The 25,892-nt window shown below is 42.0% G+C and overlaps 2 protein-coding genes across 3 annotated transcripts in view; one reads left to right on the top strand and one right to left on the bottom strand.

Annotated features, from left to right (window-relative positions):
• The first annotated feature begins 2,568 nt into the window (after positions 1-2,568).
• JAM3 (junctional adhesion molecule 3) lies at positions 2,569-10,451 on the top strand. Its single transcript, XM_026071732.1, has 8 exons — positions 2,569-2,677; positions 3,590-3,703; positions 4,563-4,715; positions 4,960-5,162; positions 5,770-5,869; positions 6,806-6,935; positions 8,176-8,230; positions 8,874-10,451. Exons 1-8 carry the CDS (start codon positions 2,569-2,571, stop codon positions 8,907-8,909), a joined length of 900 nt encoding a protein of 299 aa, XP_025927517.1. The 3' UTR covers positions 8,910-10,451.
• A 1,763-nt stretch (positions 10,452-12,214) lies between these two features.
• The window catches only part of NCAPD3 (non-SMC condensin II complex subunit D3), a 32,094-nt gene continuing 18,416 nt past the window's right edge, over positions 12,215-25,892 (bottom strand). The window contains exons 20-35 of one of the 2 annotated variants that reach the window (XM_026071753.1): positions 25,306-25,413; positions 24,675-24,789; positions 24,476-24,583; positions 23,196-23,434; positions 22,363-22,442; positions 19,992-20,129; positions 19,516-19,649; positions 19,155-19,354; positions 18,748-18,858; positions 18,181-18,336; positions 16,841-17,010; positions 16,460-16,599; positions 16,257-16,334; positions 13,238-13,312; positions 13,079-13,139; positions 12,215-12,985 (exon numbers count right to left, since the gene is read on the bottom strand). In XM_026071753.1, coding sequence (XP_025927538.1) covers positions 12,862-12,985; positions 13,079-13,139; positions 13,238-13,312; positions 16,257-16,334; positions 16,460-16,599; positions 16,841-17,010; positions 18,181-18,336; positions 18,748-18,858; positions 19,155-19,354; positions 19,516-19,649; positions 19,992-20,129; positions 22,363-22,442; positions 23,196-23,434; positions 24,476-24,583; positions 24,675-24,789; positions 25,306-25,413 — 2,037 coding nt within the window. In that variant the 3' untranslated portion in view covers positions 12,215-12,861. Of the gene's footprint in view, positions 12,986-13,078; positions 13,140-13,237; positions 13,313-16,256; positions 16,335-16,459; positions 16,600-16,840; positions 17,011-18,180; positions 18,337-18,747; positions 19,026-19,154; positions 19,355-19,515; positions 19,650-19,991; positions 20,130-22,362; positions 22,443-23,195; positions 23,435-24,475; positions 24,584-24,674; positions 24,790-25,305; positions 25,414-25,892 lie in introns of those variants that run through there. The other variant, XM_026071754.1, reaches the window with a different exon arrangement.

Below are 25,892 nucleotides of genomic sequence, written 5' to 3'. Positions count from 1 at the left end.
TTGCAAAAGAAYGACTTATAATATATGTTAGTACAGACCAGATAAATGCTGTGCAAGCTGTCTTCTGCAGCACTGCAAGTCTCCATTGTCACCTGCCACTTCAGGTCTTAGGAGAAAGCAATCATTTGTAGAACTGGTTTCATGATGCAGTTCTTTGATGAAGGAGGGTGCTGTCTCAGAAGAGGGGAAGGCCTACAACTTTCTTCCTTTTAAAAACTGGGCCAAAGATCTCACCAGAGCCACCTGTCCCAGTCAGGAGGCAAATCAGGGTCTCCACACTTAAGCTGAGCGCTCAGGCCTGGGTCCTCAAGGAAAGCTCTGTCAGTTCCAGAAGCAGGAATCTCACTGCAGAAGCAATCAAATGACTTCTTTGTGTGGAAGGCCCTAGAGCATTGTTGAAAATGTGTCAGCAGATTTCAGAAGGATTTTCCTAAGCTTGTTTCTTGTCTTCTTTTGASTAGCTACTTCTAATGCTCTGGGGTTTTGCTGGGATTAGGGAGATCTGTTTATACTCATGGGGGAGGAAAGCAAGGATCACAGCCCCAGGTTTGCCATGTGATAGTTTAGATGGAACACCTGAAAGGATCAATGGATAAGCAAAGGGAAAGGCATGTGTTAGTGCCTTGTGGCACAGTTACCTCTTTTCAAGGGGTAAGTCTGGAAGCAGTGGGCCTCATGAAAATGAACTCTGCTTTGCTTCATAGCAGAGCTGAACAAATTACTTGTGGTTGCTGAGATCACCTCCTGATTGAAACAAACCAAGACTGGAGCACCCTCTTTGACCTGCTGAGAGCCAGCTCTGAAAATGGCATTCTCCTGACTCTCCCAAGTAAAGCATAAGCAGACTGAAAGCAAAGTGCTCACTGCACTGCCCTCTTACTCCCTTCAGCTCGGATAAGTTTCTCCCCAACAGCTACATTATAGTCCAGAGCACTGTCATCTTAGTTCAGTATTGGATTTCTCCCAAAAACTGCATGAATGTCTCCAAATGCGAAAGGGGGAAGGGTGGAAAGGTCCTGCCAGAAGCAGTTTTGGCTGGGCAGTCTATTGGTTTGCATCACCGTTTGCAWCTTACGTGAGTAAAAATTATTTTGTACCCAAAGACAGCTTCTAAACCTTGTCAGACTCCAGCTCTCCCCAGTGGTCTTTGGGGTATAAGCACTGAAAGCCAAGGCACTGAGGAAAACGTCAGCAATAATGAACGATCAGTATTTGCAGGAGCTGAAAGGATTTTACGTGTTCAAGGAACCTAAAGCTTGTGCTTTCAGTGGGAGTGATTCTGCAGCTCTTGGGTATTTCTCAGAGTGCTGCCTTGCTCTGTACGTTATCTGATCCATGCCATCAGAGAAATGTTTCCCCTGCATTGTCATAGATTTTTTTTTTCATCCGAAAGCTTTCCACCCTAAATGCGAGCACACAGGAATTACAAAATGACTGTCGTGATGGTGATCCTTTTTTTCTCCACATCTCCCTTCAGCTGCCTTTTCTGCTTTTTATTCAGGTTTGCTGTGACTTTTTTATCTGGAGTAGAAGAGTCTTAACCCTTATGTGCATCTGTTCTCATATCTCTGAGGCAGTAGTTGCCATCATCTTTACCTTGCTGTTTGATCTAATGCCCATGGAAGTCAGTGGGTGTCTTTTCCTCACTTTCAATGAACTTCTGGTTGGGTTCTTAATAGCAAAGTTGCATATGGGCCCATGATGTATCAATGTAGCTGATTATCTGGCACTGATTATAGCATGTATCCTCCCTCCTGTAAGACAAGACTTTGGTGGGGAAATGGCTATACTAGTTGGGAACATTTTGGAGTTCTGAACAGGAAGGACAGTAAAGGGAAACAAATTGCGGTGTAAGGATGCCTTGCAGCATTGCATGACTGAGCTTTTAGTGATGGCCTAGCGCTGCTTCTGTTGAAGGAAGCACAGCTTCCACTTATCCTTCTGGGAGCAGAGTTAGGCTGAACACTGAGTGACACCGAACGCTGTCTCCAAGAAAATCCTGTCTGTTTGATGGCACGAGGAAATTTGTCCCCGTATCAGTTGGGTTGGGACTCTACCCAAAGAGCTGTACTCCTCTGTTTTCTCCTGAAACCCAGACCTTTCATGATTTACTAACCCCACATTTTACATTTCTACACTATGTCTAAGAATACTGAAAGATATAATCAGCATATGTTAGAGACCTGGCACATTTTATCTTCTTGGAACTGTCCRGAACTCTTGAGATTGCTCTACTTCCTGTCTTTTCCTGATCATCAAATTAATTTGGAAAATAATGTGTTCAGTCCTGGATTATCAGAATGAGAATTCTGTCACGTTCTAAATAAGCATAAGGCACAAGGAAATGTCTTGTGCTGGCACTGTTTTTCTGCCATTAAGGTAATCCTCCTCTTTAATTGCTACTTCTAATAATTGCATTTTCCTGTGTTTTCACCACATCTCCTAAATAAACTTACGCCTGCTGGACTGGCATTAGTAGCCAGGAATAGCTTTTATCTAGGGAAGTTAGTCCTTGTAGCTGGCTGAGAAGATTTCTCAGCAGGCAGTATGTTTCTAGCTGGGTGACTTATGAGCTGTGCTATTTCTTATTACCTTCTGTTTGTTTTTCCAGGCTGCAGACTCTTGGCTGTGGAGCTGACATCCAGCAACACCAAGCCTGTGGTGCAGGAATTCCAGAGTGAGTGCTGCGGGGGCCGCTGGCTCCGTAGCACAATCACTGTGCTGCCCTCTGCCTGGAGATTTGCATCAGTCTAAGCAATTGAGAAAAATTTTGCATGTTGCTCATGGTATCTGGTTTCTTGGGTGAGGCAGGAGAAGTGAGCGTTTGAGATTCAGAAAAGCGCTTAAGAATATGTCTTTGTCTCTCTCTGTTTAGTAAAGTGCTTGATTGATATGTTTTATTGGAGTCCCATGAAAGTCACTGGCACAGCAAGGTGTCTGCCTAAGTGCTTTTTTGAACTGGATCCCAAATGGAGGAAGAGCAGTCACATTGCAATTAATACAGTGAAGAGAGGGTTGGGAAATGTATATTTTATCTTGGCCCTATTACAGACCTGCAACGTGATACTGGGTAAGCCACCTCTCAAGGCTGCTGCCATGTCCTCTTCCGTAGAATGGAGATAACAGTGCCTAMTTCAAAAGGGACCGGGTTTGCTGAATTTATTCACAGGCAGCACGATTCCCAGGTCAGATAGGAGAATAAGGCATTGCTGAGTACATTACCAGACACCACCCAGGGAGATTCTGTGGCCCTGATTCACACTGTACGCTCTGATTAGCAGCAAGACAGCGCTATGGACTCACCCAGTCATATGGTCTTATTTGCCATGCGTTAGATCCTGCAGAGAACAGTGTGTTCGTTTCTCTGCCTAGTTGATATCTGTATGGCTATTATTTTTGCTGGCCAAAATCCATCTTCCCCAATAGCTCCTGGAACCCAGCAGTGTTTCTGTTTGTGAGGCAGATGAAAGAGAAGGCCTTGCTTTATGGGCAGCGTCTCCTAATAAAACAGTGTTCAAGACCGCTCAAAGCAAAGCAAAAATACAGCTGCTTCCTATTAATCTGTATTTCTTTTTTTTCCTGCTGCTAGGTGTTGAGCTGTCCTGCATCATTAAGTCCACTGTAACACCAGATCCCAGAATTGAGTGGAAGAAAATCCGAGATGGCGAAACCTCTTATGTATTTTTTGACAATAAAATGCAGGGTATGAAGATTCATTGTTCTTTTGCTCTTCCTGCTTTAGAAACAAGTAAGACTGAGAGCAGTCAACTCTGTAAAAGAAAGGATCTCTGTCTGTCTGTCTGCTTTCTTCTGGAATTAGAGTTCAGAAATCAAAGTGCAAGAGGGACAGACGGCAGAAGGTTCCTTGCCCTCTGGGGGGTCATAATTGACACTTCAATGTAGGGAGCCACAAAGAGCTGGAACGAGATCCTATGCAGGAAATACTTATTTGCAAATGCTGCAGCTTCCTTTCTCCAGCACCTGTTGGTCCTTGCACGGTCGCTGGGTGTTTGGGCTCTCAGGACCACACATGGATCCTTCCTGTCGTTCCATACAAAATCTGAGAGCTCCACCAGCACTTCAGAACCATCTCTGCCTTGAGCTGTCTGTCTTTGCAGCATCCTGGGAGCATGTGATGAGAAGCAGACTCTTTGGCTTGACAGCAAAACTCAAACACAGGACTGCTGGTAGGGCTTGTCTCCAGCTGGAATTACTATTATAGTGGTATTACTATTACAGTGGTCACACTAAATGGGACCAATGGCCACATCCAAATGAATCTTCCAGAGGAGACAAGACCTGGGGCTGTCACAAAAGTCAGATTTTGCCACAATTTTTGAGCATTGGGGTGGTGTTTTCCAGTTCATCCTTTTACATGGTTAGCAGCATTGGTTTCCTTTGTTGTCACTATAGAGAGCAAGGCTCTTAAATTAAGAGCACAGAGTTCCTTTCAGGTGGTTCTGCTGACTCCAGAAGAGCCCAAGCTCAGCCACTAACTCAGATGCCTAAAGTTAAGCCTGTGTGACTACCTGCAAATTTTTCTCTCTCTTTCTTCTTATCAGGAGACTTTGCAACTCGTGCAGAAATTCTGAGCCGGACATCGCTGGTGATTAAAAACACCACCCGGATGGACACTGCTACATACCGCTGTGAAGTGGCAGCACCTTCTGATACTAAAACCATAGATGAGATAAATATCCAACTTACAGTCCAAGGTACTGCCTCAAGCCCAGATACCTCTGCAGACACTGCTGGCTAATGAAAGTTGCTGTGGATCTCTCCAGAGCTGAAACAGTGGCACTCAACACAGTCTCAACAGATTCTGGAACTTGTTTAAAGCCAGCTGGAAATAGCTGAAAGTTTTGGTGCCTTTGTAGCACAGACAGCTTACAGTGTGTGTCACAAATTATTTAGTTCTACTCACCAGTGTGATTCATGTGTTTTTTGTCTTTCCCACAGTGAAACCTGTGACTCCTAGATGCATAGTGCCTAAAGCTATACCTGTTGGTAAGACAGCTTCCCTTCACTGCCACGAGAATGAAGGTTACCCAAAGTCCACTTACAGCTGGTACCGCAACAGTGAGCCTTTATCACCAGACATGAGATCGAATGCCAAATTCCAGAATTCCTCCTACACCCTTAACCCCACCACTGGCACTCTGGTAATGCCCTTACAGATATATTCAAGACTTGTGTTGCTGGACAGGTTGATTTTTAGGGCTGCTTCTAAAAGAAAAAAGATTATTTCACTTTGCATTGCATGGCAYGCAAGGAAGGAATAATTTGAAAAAGGTTAGGTGTTCTAGGATCTGGGTGACTTTGGGACAGGAAAGATTAATATGATGGAAGAATATATGACCCTAGCTGTTTGGTTTTGAGGCACTGCCAGTGTCACTCGCCTTTTCAGGAAGATGGAGAAATGGCTTCCAAATCCCACTTTTCTTTTTGTGTCTCATTCACCCCCACCCCTAGTTGCTAAGTGCTCTCTACAGAAGGAACCTTCAGTTTATATCCGTCCCGTCATGGCTGTCTTCCCAAGGGAAAGTGTCTCACAGCCCACTGTAATGCCTGGGGAATGGAGAGTTGTGCAGCAAGACTTCCGCCTTTATGCTCCAGTAGTGCCAGATCTCAGAAGCAAAGAATCCCCTGTCTAAAATAATTTTTTCCTTGTGAGTCCCTGAGGCAACTCTGGCCCTGCTTTCTAACATGCTTATGCCCTCACAATGCCTTCTGTCTCTCACGTTCAGTTTCCCCTTTTCTCCTCATCAGGTTTTCCATGCTGTGCACAAAGGCGACACAGGCCGTTACTCCTGCATAGCAACAAATGATGCGGGTTTTGCCAAGTGTGAGGAGCAGGAGATGGAAGTCTGTGAGTGGCTCTGCATACTTTTCGGCAATGTTGATTAATATATCGTCATTAATATATTATCATCACTGTAGGGCAAGAAGGGGACATCCTAGAGCATTCAGTCTTCCCAGATTTCTGATAGCCCCAAAGACTAGTTCTTTTCCAGGAGAGGATCAAGACCAGGCTTCTGCATGGCATTTTCAAAGCTGAATCGCATCAGATGAGAAAAACTTGAAAATGAGATAGCAAAGTCTGGAAAGAAGACCTCACTAAAAGCTGGTTATACTGAGTCAACAGGCACCCTTGGTATGCACTTGGTATCCACTATCTACAGTGGAGAGAGATTCCGAGAGCATTTTAATATCTAGATAATGCATACAATGATATCCTAACTGTCCAAGGAAGAACACAGACAATCTTTAAGAATACTAAGTAATTGTATAGAGGGAATTTTTGCTTACTTTTCTGGATTTATAAAATAATAAAGTTGCCATTAGGTGTGTTATGGATCTGAGTTTCCTAACACCAGTACAGTCAGTCCCTCTTGCTGAAATATCCCTTTTAAAAGAACAAGAGGAAACCAGAGATGAGAGGAAGAAAAAAAGCAATATAAAAATTGGGGGAAACATTAAAACACTCTTCAGATTCAGTTTTGTCTCAAACAAACAAACAAACAAACAAACAGGGAATGGAATGCGACCAAACCTGGTACACACAGAAAAAGAGAGGAGAAAGATTTTAGTCTCCCCTCTTCTGCTAGGCCAGAACAGAAGCTCTCTCTGCTCTGGAAGGAGTCCAAGTCCTTCTTGAGTGGAGTGAATCAGTGACTGACCAGATCCCTATGAATTCTTGGTGTTTGTTTAGAATAGTCAAGAGATATGGTTTTAGTGTGTGTTAGGCTACGATTATTGCAACTGCCTTAAGAAAATACTGGACAATGCTTTCTCTTTTTGCCAGATGACCTCAATATTGGTGGGATAGTTGGTGGAGTCCTGGTGGTCCTTGCAGTTTTGGTGCTCATCACTTTTGGTATCTGTTGTGCTTACAGAAGGGGCTACTTTGCAAACAGTAAAGAGACTGGGGAAAGGTAAGCTGGGATTCAGAGTGTTCTTGTACATGTCCCTGTGCCCTCACCTAGCATGAAGTGGTCTGACGGGGGCCAGAAATTCACGGCCAAAATGTATTTCARTGCATGACTTGGACATATTTCTTACTGGTCCCGATCCAGAGACTATAGGCCAACCCAATTCTTGAACTATCCAGTTCCCCACTGTAAACACTGCACCGTGCTGAAGGCTTATGTGCCCAAGGGAGAATTTTGGTGTGGCTCCTCTTGTGGTTGCTGCCAAGACCAGACAGAGGAGTGAGAGCTATGTCTAATATGCTCATACTTTGTGGGAGTGGGAGAGCACAATTATGTGCATACGAGTGTTTGCCCAATAGGTTATGTGCTGTTGGCATACAGAGGTCTACGATTTAACAAGCAGAGCACATTGCATAATCAGCTCAAAGCATTAGGACAGACATAGAAAATATATGTGGAAGAGTAACCTCTGCAATAAAATCTCACTAGTTATGACTGGGATTAAAAATGAGCATTATAGAATGTGCACTAGAATGTTAAAACAACAGTATTAGGATTTAAGGTGGCAGTTTCTCCATGGATCAGAAACAAGCCTTGATATCCTTACAGAATCTGTAGAAGAAATAACATATGTAAAACTAGAATTCTCACCAGATAGATTTGTCTATGTTAAGTGTTGTATTTCAGCAGAAGTCCAATCTTTTTTTTCAGAAAAAACTCCAAATACTCTATCTGCATATGACCGAGGGTTGGCATATGCTGGCCTTCACAGTCATATATAATCTCTAAATTCCTAGGTGATTGCAAACAAGTAGAGCTTCCTTATAGCTAGGCAAAATGCTGAAGACATCTGGCAGTGAAGGTTTAAAATGAACTTTGTAATTGCCACAAGAAACAACGTTAGAGGCACACAGGAAGGTACTGCATAGGGACCAGAGGAGGAGAGGCAAGAAAAGTATTGGTTAAAGTCTTTGTGGAGTTACTGCAGACACAGGCTTAGTATTTGTGGAAATATATAGCAAACGTTTTCTCCTGTGCTCAAGGGCTCTTACAGGGACTTCAAAAAAAATTCCTGTCATGATGAATGGTAGAAAATGCACAAACCTAGCATTTGAGCAACAAGCTGGATTTCTCTCTGCTTTCTTTTCATTGGATTTGTCTTCCTATATTCTCCTCTTTCATCTCTCCTCTGAAAATCTACAGTCTTCTTGTCCCAGAAATGAGATCTCTTCCTTTATTTCAGTTACAAGGCTCCAGCAAAACCTGATGGCGTTAACTATATCCGAACAGATGATGAGGTAACAAATGATTTGCATTTAACATCTCTCTATGTAGGAGAGGCAAAGGACTGCTAGCTTTTTTTAGGGAATGTAGTCTTTCTTAGAGTGGGCACTGCTCAGAAGCAAGGATGTAGAACAGAGAGAAAACAGAAGGGTAAAGGCTGAGTCATTTCCTTAGAAAAGATGAGCAGTTTAAGTTGTCTTAAGTGACTGATGCCAAGAGCTATCAAATGCAGCTCTGTTCTGTCTCAGTTATCTCATGACTTGACCTCCTTAGGATGAGTTTCATTGGATTAAGTGGGCAGGCTGTGATGCTTTTATAAGAGAATTTGCATTTGGGGATTTGAATAGCTCACTAAGCTTAAGATCAGAAAAAAACTCTCTCTACTAGCAGAGATACTGAAGAGGGAATCAGGAAGTCCACTGCTGCGTCTTGGTCTGTGAGGAGGACATATGTGGAAGAGGCAAAGGAGCACCTGACTGGTATGACTGGTGTCTCCCTCTCCTTACCAGCTAGAAGCGGGTGCTACCTAGACAGAATGCTCAGTTACATGAATAGGATTTACCTTTCAAGGGCATATTCCAGTTGGGGGTAGTAGGAACCAAGAGATGCCTGGAAAGCCATTAGACCCTTCCAACATCCAGAACCATTTTATTGCAGGGTGACTTCAGACACAAATCTTCATTTGTCATATAAGATGCCAAAACAATATTGCAAACCAGCAAAAGCAAGTGTGAAAATACCTCCTCCAGGAACTCAACGCAAGAGCAAAAGATGAATTAAGTGCGCTTGGAAGAGTTTGGAACACACAAGAACTTGATAGATAGCTATCTGTATATCTTTTTTTCGTCTTTGCCAAAGTTTAAAGTAACTCCTCACTGCCCAACCTGCATCTCCCCTGCCTCTGGAGATACCGACAGGATCACCTAAACCTCTCTGTGGAGTAAGAAAGAGTTTTAATACTTCTCAAGAGACTGCTGTGGAGGTTTGTGGAACTGCCTTCTATTTGTGCTGCAGGGACACAGCCACAATGTTCAAACCAACCAGGGAAGCAGCTTTAACTAAATGCATATGTCAACCTGGTAGACAAAAAGGGTGCTGATATGGCAGTAGAAAAGCTTCAAAGAATAAGATTTATCCATGCAAGGGGGAGTCTCTCTCAGCAGCTTGCTGCAGAATCACACGTTTGTGATTGTCTTATGCTTTTGACTCTAACTGCTCAGGTGCAGAATGGGTATCTGAATAGTTTACAGTGGCAGATACTGAAGCAGTAAATGCAACTAATGTTCACAGCCCTTTTGTCAAGGCTCTTTACTCCTTTTAACATGAAACCTGATACGGGCAGCATCAGTCCAAAAGGACTGATTCTGTTCACTGCTTTAAAGAAACTCATTGCACGCAGGTAACCCCTAATTCTAATCTGCACAAAGCAAGCTTGCCTCTTGTGTCTTTTGGTGTTTTAAAGAGGCTTACAGCAGAGGTAGAGAACCTAGTGCTAAGACATCCCTTTCAGGAAAATTAAAGCCAAATACTTTCATGGGCCAAGATTCCCATAAAAGGTACTGAGATGTCTTCAAGCTTTTTTACCTTCTCCATTTATTTTATAAAATCCCACATTCTAAATTTTTTGCAAAGATATATTTTGATTACTTCAGAAAAGGTAACATTTCTATTTAAAGTGTAAATATGTGATGCCAGCAGGGTATAAGTAATGTAGCTATTTTTTTACTTTTTCAGCTACACAGAGGAGCTCAAATGTTGCTATAGTATGGCACTGTCAGAGCATATCAGTATTATTGCAAAGTGTAATACAAAACTGCAGGTGGAACAGCATCTATTTCCTCTTAAGCTAGCTTCAGCAATTTCCTTGTCACAAGAGGTCTTACAAGACACAGAGCAGAGTCACTCAGGGATAGTTTTTGTAAATTTATGGCAGGAGCTATCAACTTTTTTATGTATAAAAATTACCTTTCTTGCAAGTGACCAACACTTTGTTTTTGTTGTTGCAAGAAACATCCAGGGATGGCTTTTTGGATTCAGTTCTGACAAGGTGACAGAGTGACTTTATATTTGCTACCCCCTACTGTTTGCTAAAGCACTAACAGTTTGTGACAGCTATGCCAACTTTACAGGTTCAGATTGCATAGCAAGGGCAACTGTTTCTGGTGTTGGGAAAGCAAAAGTTCAATATAAAAACACTTTTGTAGTGTCAATTGCAACTTTTCTCTAGATAATAAAAGGAAAAAAACTAGAAAAAAATCAATTTTTTGTAGTTTTAAAGGGAATAATTGGAATCCCTTGTTTCCCAGAAACATATATGTTGATAGTGTTGAAGAGCACTGGGTACTATAAAACTGCAAGATGTGGATGCAACACTAGAACTGTGCTGTGGTTTAAGAATTTTTTTTTTTTTAATGTAGCATAATTTAGTGTTCTTGTATTTCCGATATGAATTGAGTTGTCTTAACTTTTCATGTATACAGTATTTTGAATACTTGACAATTTGGACTGTCAGTGTTATTTTTTTAGTGTTCTGCATTAATCTGCTTTGAACTTTTCACCAAATAGTTACTATTTCCTAGGGGCCTCGCTGGACATGCCATTGCTGCATTTGTTTTGCCTAAAAACTAGTGTTACCCCTTTTTCTTTTGCTAATGAAAGTAAAAAGATGGGGCAGCCATAACCATATGCTCTCTATGTAACTGGGACATTACCACTGCTACCTTGCAACTGAGTTACGGTTACCTTCTTAAGACAYGCTCTTCAACCAAGCCACACAGTATTGTTTACTGTCTGCACGCTGCCTCTAATCATCATGACAGTAGTGAGTGTAACATTCCTTTGCACCTTCTATATATCCACTACTCCTTTTTTTTAATGCTGCTTTTAAGATACCTATAATAAGGGAGAGAAAGAAAAGGTTCGATTCAGGGTAGCTCTGGGCACTATGGGAGTACAATCTACAGTCTCACCATGAGCTGAAGGCAGCCTTCATGTGAAAAGCCTGTAAGCTAAGAATCAAGACTATTTTTCAGTTCTAAAATGTGACAGTGGCATCTCTAACGAGAGAAGGGGAGATGATCCCCTAATACAGTCATGAGACCCGACTGATGGAACTCATTGTATCATTGTGAATAATATTCAGGTTTGTACTAATGTATTACGTTTAACTTTACCAAGAATGTTTTACATAAATACCAAGCTATAAAGTATTCTTGCGTCTTTTTTTTTTTTTTTTTTTTTTTTTAAAGAAAAAGTCACATTAACGGTAGCCTCTGTTTTCAATTCAGTGAAATAATGGAAGGTAGTCAAATAATACTTTAAGGCAGGAGAGAAGGAACAAAAAGAATGAATTTGGCCATAATTTGCCATGGCTTAAGCCAAAGCCATTCCATTTATCTCCTGTACCCAGGTTTCTACTTTGATTTTGAGAGTAAAGTTTAATCCCACTTGAAGCTTTCTTTCTTCTTGGAAAGAGAATAGAGAGAGTGAGGGTGAAAGCTGAGATGCCAGTACAGGAGGCAAGTGCCTCTGGAAAGGCTGGGGCAAAAATACGCTCCGGCTCTTTGTGGCTCTTTGTTTCTACTCTTGTGGAAAAGTCTACTCCATTGATGTTGTTCCCGCTGGAACAAGTCAAACCAGCATGAATAAAACAGACTCCCTTTTCAATTTTCAATGAAATCTAGGACAAGAGCTCTGTAATAAAATTTAACAACTGAAAAACTTCAGTTAGGTTCACATGACATCAGAGAAACTCAGGGATGGTCAGGATTCCAGCATTTGCACAGCACATTCATTATAAACAAGTTTTCTGGACAGAGCACAGAAAGCTACACATATGACTTACCAACCTTGATTTTAGTGATAGCTACTCCTATCCTGCTTTCAGTCAAGTAAGAGTCTATATTTAAAAGCTGCTGGGTCCAACACTAATTGAACTGAGTGCCTAAGATACCAGCGACGTAGTGGAAGAGGCTTTGAGGCTGTAGAAATCTATAGAAAAAAAATAATGTCTCTGTCAGATCAAGAAGAGGAGAGAATTTGTGGGTGGAATTAATTCTCTAACCTTTTATTTTCATAAAATTTTAATAGTTGGAAATAACATAGTTCATGAATGGAAATATTCCGTTTAAAAGTGAACATTGAGGCTGTTCATACACACAGGAGTTTGCACAAGAAAAAGACCTGCAGTAGCGTGCAATTACCAGATTTAGGGGTGTGGCAGTGACAAGCTGTTCTACCTTTGTTAAAATTAAAGCAACTACAGTATATCATCAATAGGGACAACGAGGCATCAAGTGAATAAGCTGAGCCACTCACTTCCCTGCAAGCTGTGATAAACACATTTATTGCTAAGCTCATAGCAGCACTACGCTCTTACTTTTCCAAATGGACAAATTATACATCCTGTGAGGGAACAGAAAGCCTCCTTTTTGTACAGGAGCTTTTCAGCACTCCAGTGAGCAGCAGTTTATTACATATACATGCATTAATGCAAGCTTTGCAAGTCCATACTCCAGAGGAGTTTCATGTAAAAACAAATAAAAATAGATATGGAAGGAAGGACGGACATGTGTCCACAGTGATTTATAATTACAGAGGAAAGGGACAGATTTCAGACAACATGATGAGGATTCTGTGTAAGAGTTCATTGAAAGGACTGGTTGTCTGGTTTCAGAGGCGTTCTCCGCTGGGACCGTCTCAGCGGGACATGTTGCTTGCTTTTTTTCATTGCTGGAGATTCTACTTTCCACTCCCGTGGCAGGGATGGTCTAGAAGAAGGAAGCAGAGCGACCATTTATTTTTAAAGTACTCTATTAGCCTTTCTTACTGTGACTGCTGTTTCAGACCTGAGTTGAACTTACGGTTTCTCTGGTGATGTCAAACAGATAACATCTCTTGGCTGGTCCTCAGCCTCTTTCCTCTCTGCAAATAATGCATATATTTTCATATTTTAAAAAGTGCCACAGATTTGATCATTTGGGTTTTTGCCCCCTCRGGTTAGAATCACAAAGATAACTCACCTGTAGCCGAACCGGGCGTGTGCGTCAAGCTGATGTAACTGACCCCAGCACCAAAAGTCAAGTCGTTAATGGTCTCTGAAAGAAAAAAAACACATATTGGCAGTCAGCTTGTGATACAGCCAGAAGGCAAGACATGCTGTAGTGGAACACTAAAGTGGGACAGAATAAACATACCTAGTTCATTATAGGCACATATGCATCTCTCTTGTCCAGCCCAGCAGACCCCACTGTCTTTTGTCCAGCATCAAAACTATGCATCGAACTTGATGGGCCATCTGTGCACATCAGTTACATACCCCACTTACAGCCTTCCTTGTACGTGGAGGAATGGAAATAAAATTTAAATATGGGACCTCGGTCGTGCACATCCCTGCCCTAACTAGGTAGGAGGGCCACAACTTCCACTGAAGCTTAGCCGTCTTCCACAACAACTATACCATCTCATGCTTTGCTGATGGAATAAATTTACCCAAGGCCACAGTGCAGGTTCCTGTTAGCACTCACCTTAGAATCGCATTACCTAGTCAAGGCAGAGCACGATGCCCTTGAAGACTGACAAAGTACCTAAATAGCCCTTCTGTGAGGAACTGCTTGCAGCCAGACRAGAGGAATCACTTGACAGGGAAGCTAGGTGGAATTTAGCTTGCCTGAACAGGCCATAGTTGTCAGCTGTCTTTTTGCTGTCATTTATCTCAGGAGAGATGTCACAACACTCGGATTTTACTTTACTTGACTCTCTGCTTTATGTTCATGTTTCCCAGAACCTTTCACAAGGAATTAAGGTAGAAAGTGCCTTATAGGGCAGGAGATGGAAACTCTGCTTCTCTCTAAAGACTGACTGCGTTTGCTCTCAAACTCTCTTCCTGTCCTGAAAGGGAGTCATTGAAGCATGTAGCAGAAGCGCAATTTTCTCTGGCTTAGCTAGCCTCTGAATCTCTCAAGACTGACTTGCAAGCATTTTGGCTTTGCGCAGTGTGCCTTAAGAAGTTAACTTGGCTAACGAGAAGTTTATGTGAAAAGACAGAAGGAAAGAAATGGCAAAGAAAGTAAGGCTTCCCATGCAATCAAGAGGGTTATCTTTACATATGCTTGTGCACTACAGTGAAGCAATCTACACTTGCCCAGACCCACTTAGCCATTCGCAAAGTAAAGAGCAGGAGAGATGAGGAAGCCCAAAAGCAGGGACTGACTGACAGGCAGGACAGTTGAATAAGATAGAGAGAAGAGAGACCATTGTTCTTAACTTCTCATGTACAAAATTCTTTATTAAGAACTGCATCTCCAGGACTTTCAGAATGACATACCAGAGAAAGAAAAAAAATTTTTTTTTGATTGTCTGTCATCTTGAAAGACCCAACACCACCATGCAGGTGGCTCAACACACACTAACTGAAGTGATGATACTGTTCTGTACAGTTTGTCTCCCCAYTGAAGGACAGATGCTGCTTCGAAGCAAAGCAGGAATTCAGCCTTAGTACCACCGCAGATTAACATTCTCCCTCTTTCTTCACCATATGGTGCTTAAGAGAAACAGCAGTGCAAGCTTCCAGACAGAGATACAGCGCTTAAAGATTTCTGCTCTCCAAAAACATACCCTCCCATTTTCTGCACAAAGATCACTGCTTGCTGCTCAGACAGCAAAAAGAAACATTGAGACAGACAACTTTAGCCAAAGAGTGGAGCACACAGGGAAGAGAAAGATCCGATTTTCCAGTGGATGCATATCACTACCACTGGTTTGCTCTGGCCTGCTTGTGGATGTCAGGTATTTGCAGAGAGCTGCACAGCTGACTGCCTTATTGGCCACATGCAGTTGGCTCTCCTGTCTGCATGCAGGTCAGATATTTGCACAGATTTGGGCAAACAGTGCAGTCATATACATATGCTTGTAGAACAAAAAAAATTCACAACTGCCTAATGYGACCTGACCTGCCGGACACTCACCTATACTCCCAGCTTAACTGCAGCTTTCTCCTGAGCGGGAGAAGGAGTTAAATCATACGCACAGTCCACGCTACAGCGGAGATGCCCTAAAGGGTTTTAGCAGTGAACTGGCATAAAGGAAGGAAATCTACTGCTGAAACTCAGCTCTATTTGTGTTCTACTATAACTGTCTTTTGTGCTTGCAGAAAGGGACACTGCGGAACGCTCCAAGACTGTCAGAAAGCATTCCAATAAAACGTAACTTTTGAAGGTCAGGTTTTACGAGATGGTAATTCAGCTGCAGTGGACATAAGCACAGCAGATTCTCTAACTTGTGTATTAAGAGATTCCTCTCAATGTATTTTTACTTTAATTTCTACAGCAGAGTAGAAAAACAAATCATTTTCCAATACTCAGTTCACTTCTTCCTTAGGAGTACAGCGCACACATGCAGAAATGACTGTGCAGGTTATTAATCTCACTTGAGCAGTCTCTTCCGTTTCTCACAATTGTCACAGCCCACTGCCCACTTTGGTAACAGAAGCTGGTCCTAGCTCACCTGGGATCCTTTGTTTAGACAGCAAGAAACCCCTGTCTTAGAGCTGGAAGGGACTGGACCTTGAGGATTTCCCTCTGCAGCAGGGTTCTGTAGGTCAGTTTAAAGTGCTAAACTGTGCTTCTGGATTTAAAAAGAGCAAGTATCTCAAAGCAACAGAAACATGCAAACCCCAGTCAACACATGCTATTAAGGAATCAGGACGATATGCCTCCTCAGCACCCCAAAGCTAATGAAGGAAGAAAGGGCAATAGTTCTGTTACTTCAGCAGCCAGAAATAGATGCTCACCTGCACTGACTCAAAACTGTAATACCCTGTGACATGTAAATGGGGACCATACTGGATTGTCCTTTCCTATGTACATCGCTCATCCAAGACCTTCACTTTCAGAATGGTTTTTATTTACTACCGCCATTTAGATAAATAATCAGTCAACACTGACCGATTTTCTCTGCTCTATAGTGGGGCCTCGCATTGCTACACCTCTCAGAGAATAAGTGTTCAGCCCAATTTGGAAAGGACTCCTCTGGGTTACTTACGTTCTGGTGTGCTGATTGCACGGCCCACCACAGACATGTTCGCTCCAGTAGACTGTTGATTCAGGCTTTGAAAGGATCCTAGAAATAACAAGGAAATAATCAAGAACAGAAAAGCGTTCACTCGGAGACATCAAAGGTCTAACAATTAAGTTGCGTCAATTAGATCTATTCCATTGTCTATCTGTTTGCAGCAAGCTGCCTACCTTGCTTGCTGCCAGTTGCGCTTGATGGAAAAGATATAGCCGATAAACTTCCTCCAACACTCTTACTGCGTTGCTTGCTTCTGGCTTCCATTGCTTTCCTGGCCGAATTCAGGATGGCAAGTGTGCTCAAGGACACTGGCCTACAGGACAAAAAGAYACCACAGAAACACTGAAGCGATTTCTTCCTTCAAGACCAGATAATATGCACGTGATGAGGAGAGTCCTATCTCCTCCCAATTACTTATGATCTCAGACACCAAATGCAAGAGAGAAGACTGTGGTGAAATATTGGTAGCTTTCATACCACTAAGCAAGGAGTGGATAAGCAAAGCAACAGCCCTGCAGAATATCATAACCTGTAATATAAACAGAAACCCATACCTGCGACTAAGTAATGGCAGTTTCAGAACATCAGCTCGAGGTGTAGTAAACTCAGAAGACACAGAGGAGAGATGCGATCCAGATGGCGAGGACTGTCTCCCAGTAACAGGAGACTGAACATTATTATTCCGGCCACTAGAAGGTACAGCTGTCTCCAAACATGGAGGTTGCTACAGAAAACAGGAGGAAAGACCGTATATCTAACAATGGATACAAGCGTAGAAAACCTAGACACAAGACACCTAGCCATAAGTTCTGTGTGACTAAGAAGCGTCCTTTGTGTGAYGGACATAAAGGGGGTGCCCGGGAGAAAGAATTTATTGGCCAAAATTTTAACAAGAAGTGAAAAGTAACTTCTGATGTGATACAGATATTCTAGTTTAAAGGTCTACATATAGGCACTCTTTGGAATCAGAGAGAGAAAAGGTACTTCCAGGACAAAAGTCATCTCATCTTAAGGTAGGTATCTAAAAGACTACAGGACAATTTATCCCAGCACATTTTTATTTCTTTATATTGACTTTAAAAGAGGATTTGCACGACTAGCATAGATGTACATTTTCACCCTGTACACCTCTGAAGTCAGGCAAAATGAACCCTTCTCTTTGTGACCCGTTTATCCTCTTAACAGAGGGGCCTCATTTTCAGAAGGCAGAGCTTGAAAATAAGGCTGCATTGAAGTGCCATATTTTTCAGTCAGATACTGAGGCATCAGAAAGACCATCACTTTAGAAAGCTGTCACGTAGAGCAATGATAATTTAGATCTTAAAGATGACACAACTGAATCATCCCAGGTCTGATGAAAGCATCTGTACAGCAAAAATAGGTGTATGGGAATTTTAGGCACTATCTCCGTAACACCCACCAAGAGAAAAACTTGAAAAGCCAAGTAAAGGACTGGCTGCTGTCATCAACTCCAAACAGATGCAGAATTGTTCTGGTATGATACAGCCTGCAACTCAAAGGGGCCAGAAATCCAGCTAAATATTAACTTGTAATATTTTCAATCTGGGAACAGAGTAATACAGGATATTAACACAGCCAGTGACAAATTAGACTTGGCCTTCCCTTTAAGCTGAATTATATTTAAATTAATTCTTTGCTGCTCCTCTTTGGCTAATGTGTGTTTGGTTTTGTTGGTTTTTTTTTAAAATGTATTTAATGACTCTGAAACCAAAGCTTCTGTCAGCAAGTATGAAGAGCTGAGAGAACATTTCATTAACCATCCTGTTAAGAGTTCTGTAAGAAGGTCCACAGACATACAAGCTCTGAGAATTATTTGTAGCATAAACTTTAGTAGAGGAGACAGTACTTGTACAGAGTAAATGGCACCAACAACCTCTGCCTGTGCTGCCGAGACCTGGTCTTGGTCAGATTCCTTCTCCCTTGCCAGCTGCTCTTCATATTTCTTCATGTCGTACTCCAGCTCAGCTGCCAGCTGCTTGTCCACAGCAAAGAAGTCTTTGATTTCATTTCGGTAATCTTGCATCATTTCCTGGAACAATATGGAATGTTTAAACTCTTAAAAAAACCCCCAGCTCCCTCCTGACTGCTGATTCATGCCTCCATTCAGATCACAGCTGTTTAAGTGCAAAAGGAAATACCAGTTGGTACACCAGAGATGTTGCTAACAGACTAAGAGTTTCAATTCCAATTCCTACTTCAGAACATGAAAAAGCTTTCCACCATTCAAGCTTTCTGCCCACATCCCAGTGAGGAGACTCACACGTAACACACTGCAAGATCCATATCTAGAATCCCTCCGCCTCCTACATCATTTAACACAGTGTCAGTGTCACAACATCACATGCCTTCTAAATTTCCTTCTAAGAAGGCTGTTCATTCCACTACTGGTCACACATCTAACACATTAACTTAAGAGAGGAAAAAAACCACTTCCACTTACCCGTAGATAATTCATGAGGTCCCTGAGAGCTGGGATCCTCTTCTGCTCCATCAAAGACTTCAGTGAAGTGATTATTGGGATGATGTTTTCTATGAAGTTTTTCTTTTGAACCTTTGTTTGAACACGGCACAAACAATTAGAAGACGCAATCAAGAAGAAGTCATTCTGTTGTTCGATGAATGGCCCAAGTGGAAAGAGACTCCTTATTACTCCTTAGCAAAGGAACATACAGTGCTTCCATGGGTGCCCTCAGGTCAGACGGGTCCTACAGACAGAGCCTGAACAACAGCACATGGGCACAGTATGTCCTTGGCAATTTTTGCATAAGCTTCTCTATCACAGAAGCGTAACATTTCTCCCACCATGGTGGCCAGCCCTCTTTCCATACCGGACCAAGCGCCATTCACCTGTGAGATGAGCTTTTTTTGTGCTGCCTGCATAACCGCATTGGCCATTGCCATTTCATCTTCATCAGGCTGCATGTCTTCTTCGGGTTTCGATCTCATAGTTGATAACTTGATTTCTTTGCAGCTAAGGATGGCAAATGTATCCGATAGCAAGTCACTGGCTTCCAGGTCCAGTGGAAGTACCTTATCCACAAAGCATGCTGGAACAGGCAGGGAAGAAATAAGAGAGTATTCTCCTGGGAACAGCAGTGCCAGTAAAGACAGGAAGATATCACTGCGGGATTGAGAGTCTAATGGTTTTATATAGACACCAGTTGTTTGCCAGATTTGTTACCTTATTTACTCAAAGAGAGACCCCTACCTAGAATACTGTGGCTAATTTTTGTTGTAATGCTGAACCTCTGCTCGTCTGTAAAGTGGTCTAGCAGGAACTTGTAGATATGCATCCTTTTTTCTTTGTTATCTTTTCCCCTCAGAGAAAAGAGATTCTTCGCCCTGTGGTAGAGGAAGATATTTTACAAGGACCAAGTCATATTACATAAAGTTGCAGAAATAACAAGACTTTAAATCTGCAAGGAGTATTTGAATGCCACCTCCAAGACCTATAAACCAGTTAGGGTACCACACACTCCCACAAATTACAGAACTCCTTCCAGAAGTGTCACAGGGACGGCAGAACACACTTAATTAATACCACCTCCCCTAGCTCAATTTAAAACCACCCTCCCCATTGCATACACTATATAAAGCGCCAGGAAAGCTTTGCTGCAACCCAAAACTGCATGACCAGAGAACCCCTCGCTTAGTGGTAAGGGGATACAAATGTGCGCAACTGACCGCTCACTCTGGGGGAACCTGTTGTACTTCTCATGTTTCTCATAGCTATTGAAATGGAAGATGCACTCAATGAAGTGTTGGGAGAACATTACTGGATTCCTCTTCAGCAAGAGATGCACCAGGCAGAATTCCCCAAACCTGGAAAGAAGTAAAAGAAAGAACTAGTCAGACAGCTTCTAAAAGCCACCCCTGAAACACAGTGCAGAACCACAAACAGTAAGGCAGAAAAATGGTCTTCCTCTCACAAGTCTCCCTCAATACACTACATTTAATTCTTGTGTGGCTCCATCTGGGCTTGAACAAGGATACCAGCTTATGGACTTTGAGTCCTTTTTCAGCCAGAAAAAGATAGAAGTTTTCAGCATCCACAATACTACTTCATTTCTTGCCATGAAAGTAAACAGTTACAGACAGAAATAAATTTGAACTTTAAATCCAGGCACAACACTTTTAGTATTTAAATAACTTAAGTCCCATTGTGGCTGAGACACTTACAAGGCCAGCCTTGTGGAAAGTCAATCAAAACAGGGATCAGGACATCCCGAGCAAATATGGGACTGTGGCAAAGGGTAAAAAATTCAAAAGTGCATAAAGTTACGGCTTTGGTCTTGCAAGACTTTTACAGGCATCTTTGCCTGTTTCTCATGTGTCCTGTTCAAGAACAAGAAAGTTATCTACTTGCCATTAAAATGTTTTGAAAACTCAGTGACAGCAGACCTACGATTGTTGCAGAGGTTTGAGTTGGAAAGTGGTACTGCATGCGCGCGCACACACACAGACACAAAATAAAAGGCACAAGACTAGAGCTCAGAACACCTGGCTTTGCTTCACGCAGCACTGTGGAAGCCATTTAATTTGCCAACAGCCACATTACCCACTTGTAAAATTTTCTGGTCACAAGACATGCATATACACTTAAGAGAGAGGCAAGGATATTCGTTTATATTTGTTTTATTTGTTTATATTTGTGCATGAATACATGCTTGGGGGGATACACTTACTATTTCAAGTGTCAGCATTCATTTTGGCATTGACACATGCAGTCTGCTGCCTAGGCACATGTAGAAAAGCATTAGCTGCTTCCTAAAGTCCCTACAACTGGACTGTATTTAACAGCACTCTCCTCTTCTCTGCTCGTATCCAAAGCCCTCAGTCACGCTCAGGATAATAAGTGTTTGACAAATTAGTTTCTACTTGGCAACAGGACGCAAGGTAGCAGCTGGAGATCAAGGCATTTTTGTGTTCTCCTTCCCCCAACTTCAATAGGAAGGCAACTCAACAAAAATCTGGTTTTCTGTATTTTGCAAAGTTAATCATCACAAGACCTGCAAGAGCTGGAAGTTAATCCCAGCCTGGAAGGCAGTGTTTTTATCTGGATGCATCCACTGAATGCAGATGCAAAGAAAAAGGCTCCCAATGGAATAGCAATGTGTTCCTCCGCTAAAGCACTGGGAATGTGATGTTGCAATGCCACCATCTACTGGAAAGACATTTTTACATATTAAAAACCCATATAAAAGAAACAAAGGTGTGAATGTGCACTAGTAAGCAATGCTCAGTCCATGGTCCTGGAAACACCAATCTTAATTTTGACTGTTGCAGGTAGAAACACTAGCAAGCTGCCTAAGCTTCCTCTGCATTCAGTATCCCCCTGCTTGCTACCGTTCTCCGAGGAACCTGTCCCACTTCAGCCCTTATCATTCACGGACTAACAGTATCAAATATGCATTGCTGAGAATACTCAGCCTGGCCTTCAACCATCTGCTCTCTATATCCAGATCAAATGTGTCAGGATTGAACTGCAGAGACCTACTCTCATTTCTCATGTAACATTGAATAGTTTGAGACTTCAAAACTTACAGAAACTTTATAAATGTGCACTTTAGGCCAACGTGCACAATTCCTCTTACATGTCCAAGTACTATAAAATGTGGTACAAGTCTTACAAAGATGAGGCATGCCACATAGGAGAAAGACAACATTTAATCCTGTTCCTAGAACAAAAATCTCACAGGACAGTCTACCAGAAAACAGGGAGGCAGATTTAATAAAGGCTTGTTTCAAAAATTCCTTTCTTCATGGATATTTGAGAGTCAAAAAAATAGAGCAGAGCTGCAGGCTTTGATGACAGCCAAGAACACACAGCTTGCTACTTTGGGGCCTTCAATTCACTTGGAAAGAAGTTCACCGCTCCTTTGCTACCATTTCAGACCCTAAAGCATGACTGGAGAAGTGAAGATGTTAATGGGAATGTCATCTGCTGTCTCACTGAAATTTTTCCCCCTATGCTGAAGGTGCAAGACTGAGACTGCTTTTGAGTACATCTTTGTCCTTTCGACTCCTTCAGTGTTTTACAGAAGGAATATTTTACCTGGCAATATCCGGATTTGGATCCACCAAGACACTGACAAACCTGAAGAACAAACAGTCTTTCCATTTCACAAACTCCTCCTACAAGAAAAATGTAGGAAATAAAATATCAACCTGAACCAGGAAAAACCTAGTGTGAATGCTAAGATTGTAGCCAGAGTAATATCGGATGGAACGTGGCAGAATATACATCAGGCAAATGAGCAAGCTATACAACTTCACCAGGAGGTACACAAGATAAACCTCAAGATGACAATGTTCTGGAGGATGCTTTAAACAGTATAAATACCACAGCACCAAGCATGCAGGTTTACCACAGGTATCAACAGAAAAATCTGTTCTCCAATGCCAAGGCACAGGTGCTCCTCGATACTGTTCTCAGAGCCAATGCACTGCAATCTGCCTTGGCTGGGTTCATATGAACATTGGAGGGCAAACATGTTCTGCCTCTCAACATTTACATCTCTAGAACAATAAACAGAGACAGCAGGAGAAAACAGCGCTGTGGCACTTGTTACATTCACTCGTACAGGCGCGATATGAAAGGGAATTCAAAAGAAACAAAGGCAGAACAAGGAGATGGGATGAAAATAATGTGGTTACCCAACTGTACTAAATGTATGGGAAGTGAAACCTCCCTAGCTAGCGAAAAAAAGAAGAAAAAAGAAGGTAACAAAATACATAGTTTTAAAGTCTTCTTGAATTAGGGTAGATTGCAACAATACTCTAGAATCAAGCTACAAGCAATACACTCGTTGGTCAGGATGCCAGTATTCAGCACAACAGAGGTAACTGAAGGGGGTTGCCAAATACATGCTCATGCTTTCTATTTACCTGCAGAAGGTTGGTAAGCAGGATCAGCGTCTGCTTACGGATGAAGGGATTTGGGTCCTTCAGACACATGGAAATGTTGGGAATGTATCTGTCCACCATGGTGGTGTAGCGGACACATAGATCGCACATAACAATGACAACATTATTGCGAATGGCCACATCATCTGACACCTCCAGTTCTCGAGCTAGAGCTGCAATGCATTTCTTTGCCAGATCCTCATGCTGTAAACACAATTTACCTGTCAAACAGGGATGAGACTGTCAGTGCTGTGAATATATTCCTGTTCCTAATCACCACAGCTCAGCTTGCTGCCTCCTTTGAGTCCAATACGAGCCAAGAGAGAAAGCAAAAAGCAGAGAAGGGAATAAACAAGAAACATGCTGAAACTTGATGAGCAATCTCTCAAAGGAACTGTACTTCAAGGAGTTCCTTCCAAACTCTTCTTAGACCTATAGTGTGGATCTCTACGGCAAATTCCCTCCTTCACAGAAAGCTATTCCTGTGTACAAAGTATTGTTCAAAGTAGCTAAAAGGAACAGCCCAAGCTGTCATAGGCATAGCAGGGAGACACTCACCTCTAAGAGCATTGCTAAATCAACTTAAATAAGATAGCCTGCATTCTAACATTACTTCTTTCAAACTGTTTCTAAGCTCTGTACAAAAGTATTAAGCCTCCCAAAGCAGCTAAGGAAAGGACAATACTATCCATCTGCATGAGAAAAGACTTGTTCATAATCGCAGAGGTACTACAAAAACAGAAGTTTCACTTAGCACTCTTCATAATACCAGAGACGCAGATCTGACCAGGCTTCTATCACAAAGAAGCTCTTCACTCTTACTAAGGAGAACAAGTAACTACGCACAGCCATTCTGCTCTAAAGGGCATAAAAGCACCAGTCTTTTTCATCCTGTGTTGAGCACCTTGTTACAGACAAAATAATCCTTCAGCCAGACAGCAACCAACTCTAAGAGCAGAAGGGCAGTACAAGTCTGAAGGACATGGCTAACTATTACTCACCTGTACACCTATACAGAAACAATGCATTAACCAACTTGAAAAACAGTCACATAGATGACAGCGTTTTTATGGTTTGTGCATCTTGCTACCACAGTTATCTGCATTACTAAAAGCTCCAAGTTGAAGCAATATGAATATTGAGCACTATGCATTATCTGTTTTAACTGCCACAGCTTTTGAATAGATCTTTAACCAGGGAACGGACAGAAGGGTGGGAATCGGATACACGAGGGCACATTTCTGCTGCAGGACTGTGCTTACCCAGAGTAATGAATGCATGAGCTCTGACCACTGGAGGCATGGTTGATCCTCTGAACTGGGACAACGGCTGAGAAGCTGGAATTTCCTCACCATCTAGAGGACTAGACGCTAGGAAACAACAGATCAGGAATGAAAACATGCTTTGGGGGTAGAAAGCGTTGTCCGTAAATGCAAAATTAAAGGGAGTAAAGAGCCTCACATTGGTCCACGTTGATAGAAGAAGCCAGAATGGACTGAATCAAAAGAAAGATGTGTTTCTCCACTTTGGCTGGACACAACTGTGCAGCCTCACCCAAAATGAAGAGATGTTTCACCTACAGACAAAAGCAATACTTCAGTCAAAAGGCAATGGCCAATTAAATCAGCAGGAGCCTGCATGGTACTTCTCCAAAAACAACTTAAAATTCCCTCAGTCCTTTCAAGAGGACAGCAGCTAGAGAACAGAAGGTGAAGCTTAGAAACAGAAGTGTGTGTGTTTAATAAACTGTAACTACCTCACACCCATTAATAATATTGAAATAATCCTCAAAGCATTCTAGGCATTTTACAGCTGTTCCCAAACAGCTAAATCTGAAAAGTGGAGAAGCAAAGAAAAAACATGTTATTTTATTAAAAACACATGAGACATCATCCTCCTAAAGCAACTTCTTAGGAAAAATCTCTTGTATCCTCCCAAGCCCATAAACACCAGATTTCATACCAGTTCATACACAAGGCATACACATCAGTATTTTCCTGCCTAACACAGTTATGGGCATGATCTTTAAGAAATACCATTTTCAAGAACATGTACATTCTTTGACCAATCTGTGAAAGAGTATCAAACTTACCAAGAGATCTTCTTGTAGCTGCTCTGCTCCATCCTTTTTGAGGACTATATTTGAAATATAGCTTTCACAGGTGGATACTATATCTCCGCACACCTGGTTGAGCAGCTCCTGTTCCACAATAGAACCAAATTAGTTCAGTGCTTTATCCATTAAACCGAATTTAGTTGTAGTAGCTCTCCACACACGAATCCATAATCTGAAAATGTTTTTACGCTTTAAAAAAATCTAGGTCCTACTGACATCGACCAGACACTGCCTTAGAGCCTTCAAATTCTTCTTGCACATGAAAGGATGCGTGCAAGGGCCAAAACACCTTGGAGAATCTGGCTGGTAATGATCCACAGGCCTAAGTTTCCCTCATTATAGAAGTCACATAGGTTTAAACAGAAAGCATTTAGGTAATTGTTCCACGTATATCCCACACATTTTAGGTTGTTCATATGAATTTTAAGGCGCTGTTTGGAAAGTGCAGTTCCATTCACATGAAAATTTGACGTGAATTCTAGGAGGCAAAAACCCAAAAAAGCTACTCCTCTATCAGATAGTGAATGAAAATAAAGCATCTTTTATCTTTTTCGTACCATCTA

Source organism: Apteryx rowi, unplaced genomic scaffold (genome assembly GCF_003343035.1).
Source record: "Apteryx rowi isolate R43461 unplaced genomic scaffold, aptRow1 scaffold_33, whole genome shotgun sequence".
In the NCBI taxonomy this organism is placed as follows: Eukaryota; Metazoa; Chordata; class Aves; order Apterygiformes; family Apterygidae; genus Apteryx; species Apteryx rowi.
This window is presented reverse-complemented; position numbering and strand designations above follow the sequence as displayed.

Coding starts and splice junctions, on each gene's coding strand:
- JAM3 (XM_026071732.1), top strand. CDS start 2,569: ATGAGCTGTGCTATTTCTTATTACCTTCTGTTTGTTTTTCCAGGCTGC. Junction 4,716..4,959: donor TATCCAACTTACAGTCCAAG/GTACTGCCTCAA, acceptor TCTTTCCCACAG/TGAAACCTGTGACTCCTAGA. Junction 5,163..5,769: donor ACCCCACCACTGGCACTCTG/GTAATGCCCTTA, acceptor TCTCCTCATCAG/GTTTTCCATGCTGTGCACAA.